This window comes from Ipomoea nil, unplaced genomic scaffold, assembly GCF_001879475.1.
Source record: "Ipomoea nil cultivar Tokyo-kokei standard unplaced genomic scaffold, Asagao_1.1 scaffold0176, whole genome shotgun sequence".
In the NCBI taxonomy this organism is placed as follows: Eukaryota; Viridiplantae; Streptophyta; class Magnoliopsida; order Solanales; family Convolvulaceae; genus Ipomoea; species Ipomoea nil.
The window spans coordinates 76,149-83,641 of record NW_017616604.1 but is presented as its reverse complement, the minus strand read 5'-3'; the positions used below and the strand labels follow the sequence as shown (position 1 = coordinate 83,641).

The following is a 7,493-nucleotide window of genomic DNA, read 5'->3' as shown; positions in this document are numbered from 1 at the left end:
TTATTTTTCTAATTATATTAGTATATAGTATATAGTATATGTTATGTTATTTTTCTTTTTGCAAAATCAAAATAATTTCTTCAATTCAATTGTTTCCCTCTACAAATTTTTAGTTAGAACACTTAAGCGGGAGAAATTTCCCTCTTTGTAAATTTTCCCGTCAAACACTTTAGTTTCTAAGACAAAATTTCCGCTACCGCCATTCTCAGACATTCTCTCTTTGCAAACCTAGTGCTCTCCGCCGATCTCTATTCTCCTCAGACACCGCCATCTCTGCCATCTCCGCAATCAACCCAGTGCTCTCCGCCGACCGTCCTCTTTCCGCGTCCAATCTCCGACGCCGTCCCCGCCTCCAATCGGATTGAGTGGCTTCCCTAGCATATTCAAGAAGCTCGGCATCTTTGGCGGATCTAACCTGGGAAAAATCGCGGGCTTCCGTCACACTAGTGAACAAAGATTGCTTCCTCTGGGCGGGTTCTTCATCGCTCTTCTCTTTCTTGGCTGAAACCACGAAAGATTTCTTGAGGCTTCTTCTGCTGGGAACGCCGCTACAAGTTGAGAGCTTGTGTGCACACCCAGTGTTTGTGAAAATGCCATTCTGTGGAGGTGTCAAGGTCAGAGCCCTGAGACCCATTTTTTGCTTGTATAGTTTTTAATCAAGGTTAGTCTGTGGTGCCATTTTTGCTGCTTATATATTGTTTTAAGGAGACGCCATGAGGGAGAATTTGGGATTTGTTTGTGGTGGGTGATTTGTGTGAGAAATTTGCATGGTGGCAAGTGGCAGTAAGCCTGGTGGCTTAGGGGAGAAGATGTGGCCATGTGGTGACTATTGAAATTGTGATGGAAGATTTCAAATCTTAGGAAAAAGCCACAAAGTATCCAATAATCTTTAGTGGTAGAGAATTCAGTCAAAAGGAATTATAATATCCAGTCTTTGTCAATTCAGTATATTATACTCTTATAGCTTTTCTTTTCTTGCATTTGGTATGTGAGTTCTTAGTAATGTTGTAATAACACTGGCCAGAAAAATTCAGAAAAATAAAATAAAATTCCCAAAGGGATTTGAAGCCAAAAATGCCCTTCTAGAACTACACTAATATGAGCAGTTAACATTCTTGCAGATTGTTAGAGATAAGAGCTGTGAGGAAGAAACAAACCAGAGAATTGAATTAAAAGAAACCAGGAAACAATGATAAAATATCCTCCAGCAAGAAATAGTCTTGCCCAGCTGTAAGAAGCTCTTATTTTATGATTACTACTGCCTGCCTATTACTAAGGGGAACTCCTTTATTTATAATCTCATATATATGTTATAAAAGTAAACACCCTAAAATTCTCTCCTGATAATCTGCTGCAATCCCTGAAATCTGCTACAATCCCTTGACTCATGCCTTGTTTGTATTCTGGAAATCTGCTACTTGATTGGATGACTGATTCCCCTTTCCTTTTATTTCTTGATTTCTTTCCTTTCTTCTTGAGTAAACAATCCATTTGTTTGGTGCGTTATCATTGCCACCCGCTCCTGAAGTAGCCTTGTCCCCAAGGCTAGACTTAGGAAATTGACCGTGAAAATCTGAACTATCCATCCAAGTCGCGTCATCCTGGGGCAGATTTTCCCATTGCACCAAAACTTGTGGTACCCCATTGTGGAGTCGAGTACCTAGAATATCCTTAGGAATATACCCTTGGTCTTCTACTGCCATGTCTGCTGGAAGTTCAGTGATTGCAGGGTGGTGGCCCGTGACACGCCTAAGTTGTGACACATGAAACACGGGATGTATTCTGGCTGAAGTTGGTAGTGCTAGCTTGTAAGCCACTGCACTTAGTTTCTTCTCAATAGTGTATGGCACATAGTACCTTGGAGCGAGTTTCTGGTATATGCGACGTTGTACTGATGATTGGCGATGCGGCCGAAGTTTTAGTAAGACATTGTCACCTTCTTCGAACTGCATATCGCGTCGTTTAGTATTTGCCGCCTTTGTCATACGGCTTTGTGCTTGCCCCAAATTGTGATGAAGTTGTCTTAGAAGCTCATTTCTATCAATGTGTTCCTCAGCCACTGCTGCTACCTTGAATTCTCCTGGTAAGTACTGATGCAAAGTCGGAGGGGGTCGCCCATATACGGCAAGAAAAGGTGACATCCCGACAGCCCCTTGAAACGAAGTATTGTACCAATACTCGGCCCAATGAAGATATCGTCCCCATTGTTTGGGTTGTTCAGAAGCAAAGCATCGCAAATATTGTTCTAGACAACGATTAAGGACCTCGATCTGGCCATCTGTTTGCGGATGGTAAGCACTGCTCATTCGCAACTTAGTTCCGAGCTTGGCAAAGAATTCCTTCCAGAAATTGCTTAAGAATACCGAGTCTCGATCACTTACTATGGATCGTAGTACTCCGTGTAGGCGAACAATCTCCTTCATAAAGATGTCAGCAAGTGATTTGGCGGTGAACGGGTGTCGTAGCCCCACAAAATGGGCATATTTAGTGAAGCGATCTATTATCACCCATATGCAATCCAGCCCATTTGATCGAGGTAGTCCGATGATGAAATCCATAGCAATATCTTCCCAAGTTGCTGATGGTATAGGTAACGGATGGAGTAAGCCAGCAGGGGCCAAGGTGTCATACTTATTTTTCTGGCAACTGAGGCATTCTGCGACAAACTGCTGGACACGTCTCATCATTCCTTGCCAGTATACACTTGCAGCCAGTCTACGGTAAGTGCGATAAGCCCCTGAGTGACCTCCTGTAGGTGTAGAATGGAATTCCTCCAATAGTTTTGGTATCCATGGCGAGGTAGCTGGTATGACAATGCGCCCTTTTGTAAAACAACCGCCCATTAACAAGCTGAAATGGTGGCTGACTAGTGGGGTCTTGCTCCAATCGATCCCTAATGAGTTTTAAATTGGTATCCCGTGAAATTTCAGCCTCAAGGACATCTCAATCTAACCAAAAAGGTAAGGATACTGCCGATAACTCTAACTCTTCATGTTGTCGGGATAAAGCATCAGCCGCCTTGTTTGTTTTGCCAGGCTTGTAAGCGATCTCAAAGTCATAACCCATTAGCTTGGCGACCCAATTTTGTTGTGATGGCGTGGTAACTCGTTGTTGCATGAGGTGGCGTAAACTACTATGATCAGTGCGAACCACAAACTTTCTTCCGCCAAGATATGGTCTCCAATGTTGAATGGCTAAGACTAGTGCCATCAGTTCCTTCTCATAAGCTGATTTTGCCAAGGTTCGACCCGAGAGGGCCTTGCTAAAGTATGCTATCGGACGTGCTTCTTGCATAAGAACAGCACCCACACCTGTCCCTGAAGCATCGCACTCAATAATGAAGGTTTGTGAAAAATCTGGTGTTGCTAGGACTGGTGCAGAAGTCATAGCAGCCTTCAACGCATCAAAGGCAATTTGCGCCTTATTGGGCCAATGAAATTTGTCTGCCATATCCTTCTTGAGAAGTGCAGTTAACGGCTGAGCTATATTCCCATAGTTTTGTATGAAGCGATGGTAGTAGCCTGTGAGACCCAAGAATCCCCGAACAGCCTTTGTGGATTTAGGTTGAGGCCAACGCAGCACGCATGATATTTTTGCTGGATCCATAGCCACCCCATATTGTGAAACAATGTGCCCCAAGTATTCCACTGTCGTCCGACCAAATTGGCATTTCTTTTCATTTGCTTTAAACCGGTGGGCAGATAGTATTCCCAGCACCCTTGACAGATGATTCAGGTGATCCTTCCAAGTAGTGCTATATATTAGTATATCGTCGAAAAATACCAACACAAATTGTCGAAGGAGGGGATGGAAGATGTCATTCATAATTGCTTGAAAGGTGGCTGGTGCGATTGTCAATCCAAATGGCATTACCAAAAATTCATAGTGCCCGGAGTGCGTTCGGAAAGCAGTTTTAGCCACATCTTGTGTAGCAACCTTAATCTGATGGTACCCGGAACGGAGATCAATTTTGGAGAAGTATCGAGCACCATGAAGTTCATCTAGCATTTCCTGTATGACTGGAATTGGGTATTTGTTTGCTACCGTTACCTTATTGAGCTCCCGGTAGTCGACGCAAAATCGCCAACTACCGTCTTTCTTTTTCACCAATAACACCGGGCTAGAAAAAGGACTGGAACTAGGTTGAATAATTCCTGCTGCAAGCATTTCACCAACCATTCGTTCTATTTCGTATTTCTTATGATGACCATAGCGGTAAGGCTTAACACTTACTGGAGTTGTTCCTGTCTTCAAAACAATCTGATGATCATTAGCCCGAGAAGGAGGTAAACCCTGCGGATCACCGAAAACTTGGCAGTGCTGCTGCAATAAATTACGAAGTTGAGAGTGTTGGGAATTAGAAATCTCTATATCCTCATTGTTCGATGAAGGCAGAGTAGTAATCTCCCACAATATACAACTGAAATCAACATCGCTTGGGTTCTCCAATGCATTGACAGAGACAGGGAGTCGAGATAAAGACGGGTCCCCACTAAGCTGTATAAGGCGATCCCCAACTTTGAAAGTCATAGTCATTCTTGCCCAATTTGCTTTGATATTGCCCAGAGTTTCTAGCCATGCGACTCCAAGGATCATATCAACACCTCCTAATGGGAAGACAAAGCAATCCAATGTCATTGTGACAGGACCCAAATTAACTGGTAACTGTGAATATTTGCCTTTGGATTCAACCCGACGACCATCCCCTAACTTGACTCCAAATTGTTGTGTGGGTTCCAATGGATACTGCAACTTGGTAGATAATTTATGAGAGATGAAGTTGTGGCTAGCACCGCTGTCCACCATAATGATGACCTCTGTACTTGCAACTTGGCCTCTAAACTTCATGGTTTTTGGGCCGTCGATTCCTCCAAAGGCTGTCAATGGAAGGTCCAAAAATGAATATTGCACTGTATCTAGTTGCAAGTGCTCTGAGTCGATGCATTCCAATTCGGATGGTTCTTCACCTGCATCATCCCCCTCATCTTCTGCTGCAATGAGAGTTCGTAGAGACTTATTCGGACATACATGCATCGGACTGTAGGGTTGCTGACAACGAAAGCAGAGACCTTTGTTTCTCATATCCATATACTCGCGGTGGGAGAATTGGCGAGCCTGCTTCTGTGGTGTATTCATACTGGAATTTCGAATAGGAGGAACAAAAGAGCGTGTTTGGGAATTATATGAAGTGGTGTGATTTTTTTCTGATTGGTGAGGGTTGTTTGATAATGGCTTGGGCGTAGGATGAGGAGATACATAAAAATGGGCTGAAGAATGTTTAGTAGGCCCAGAAGACCATCCAATCCCAGCAGAAGTCTTCTTCTTATAAGAATTGTCATCTTCATCAACCACTCGTCCCGGAATACGACCAGAAGAGAGGAACTCCAATTCACGTTCCACAGCACGTGCAACCCTTATTGCTGTACGTAAATCTGTCACATCGTTTGGTTGGAGGCACGCACGGATTGCCGGCTTCAGTCCATTGAGGAACAACCCTAGCTGAATTTGAGGCGCTAAACCTGGAATTTGGGCAACACGGGCTCTAAATATATTAGCAAAGTCGTCTACAGTACCAATTTGGCGAAGCGCGGCTAATTGTTCAATCGGAGGCCCGGAAAGTTCACCACCGAATTCTTCCAAAAGCTCTGTTGTAAACTGACTCCACGTGAGAGATGGATGTTGCTGTTGAAGCCAACGGAGCCAATGAAGTGCTGGTCCTTCCATACTGATGAAAGCTGTTGGCACTTTCAAATCCTCACGGGTGCATTGAATGGCAAAGTACTGATCTGCCCGTGCTAGCCATCCCACCGGATCCGTGCCATCAAATGTTGGAATCTCCAACCGGCCAGGCTGCAGCGAAAGAATGACCGAAGGAACCTGGTGCAATGGTACCGATGCGGAATCGATATTATCTGAAGAGGAATTTCCGCCCGCAGCAACCACAGGAGAAACACTAGATTCTACTGACCTTTTCCCATGTAGTGAAAAGAGTAGCTCGGACATCTTGGCAAGCGTACCTTCTATCCCATCCATACGATCTTTTATTTCAGAATGCATTACCTCCATCTCTGTATGCATTTCCTCCTGGCTCTTCTCTAATGAGTCAACACGAGCGTCCATTCGTGTGTTGGTCATTGCACGGCAGGTCGGACCAATTTGTTAGAGATAAGAGCTGTGAGGAAGAAACAAACCAGAGAATTGAATTAAAAGAAACCAGGAAACAAGGATAAAATATCCTCCAGCAAGAAATAGTCTTGCCCAGCTGTAAGAAGCTCTTATTTTATGATTACTACTGCCTGCCTATTACTAAGGGGAACTCCTTTATTTATAATCTCATATATATGTTATAAAAGTAAACACCCTAAAATTCTCTCCTGATAATCTGCTGCAATCCCTGAAATCTGCTACAATCCCTTGACTCATGCCTTGTTTGTATTCTGGAAATCTGCTACTTGATTGGATGACTGATTCCCCTTTCCTTTTATTTCTTGATTTCTTTCCTTTCTTCTTGAGTAAACAATCCATTTGTTTGGTGCGTTATCATTGATCTTCAAAAGGGCATTCAGATCAGTAGATTAAAGAGTAAAGATTCATGATGAAGCTAGAAAGTTTGCATATCAGACTGGTGTCAATGTGGTTGTTGCCTATGGTGGAGCACCCATAAATCAACAGGTCCTATTCTTTCTAATATCTTCATTTAATAAAACCTTTTGTAAGATGAACATGTTAATAGGTCACATAGATTTATCAAAGACAACCCACTTAATCCATTACATAAATAGGATATGTAAGAATTGTCCATCACTTTCTGCTCTTGATATTTTAAGAATTGTTGAGCTAAAGTTGAAATTTTTGTTTAGTTTCACCTTTGACATGCCAATCACTTTGTTGCTAGTATGTGCTTTCTAGCAAAACAGTCCACATGAGCCCATCACTAAATTTTTGTTTAGTTATCCTTGCAATTATTCTTCTCAATTTTGTATGACAGCTTCGAGAGCTTGAGAGGGGCGTGCATATACTTGTTGCCACTCCTGGGCGGTTAGTTGATTTATTGGAGAGGGCAAGAGTCTCATTGGAGATGATTAGATATCTGGCCTTGGATGAAGTAGATCGAATGTTAGACATCGGTTTTGAACCTCAGATAAGGAAAATTGTGCAACAGACAGACATGCCTCCACCAGGCATAAGGCAGACAATGTTGTTCAGTGCTACCTTCCCGAAAGAGATTCAGGTTTGTTATGCTCATTGAGTCGTGCTTTTTTCTTATAGGTCTGGATCATCTTCCTAATTATATTAGTACATAATGTATAATATATGTTATGTTATTTCCCTCTTTGCAAAGTTATATTAGGACATAGTATATAGTATATGTTATGTTATTTCCCTCTTTGCAAAATCAAAATAATTCCTTCAATTACATCGTTTCCCTTTGCAAATTTTTAGTGAGAACACTTAGCGCGGAATTTCCCTCTTTGCAAATTTTCCCATCTCAT

The 7,493-nt window shown here is 42.6% G+C and overlaps 1 protein-coding gene across 1 annotated transcript; it reads left to right on the top strand.

Annotated features, from left to right (window-relative positions):
• Positions 1 to 390: 390 nt before the first annotated feature.
• Positions 391 to 7,272, top strand: LOC109176484 (DEAD-box ATP-dependent RNA helicase 37-like). Its single transcript, XM_019325928.1, has 3 exons — positions 391 to 614; positions 6,589 to 6,672; positions 6,989 to 7,272. Exons 1-3 carry the CDS (start codon positions 591 to 593, stop codon positions 7,247 to 7,249), a joined length of 369 nt encoding a protein of 122 aa, XP_019181473.1. The 5' UTR covers positions 391 to 590; the 3' UTR covers positions 7,250 to 7,272.
• The last annotated feature ends 221 nt before the right edge of the window (positions 7,273 to 7,493 follow it).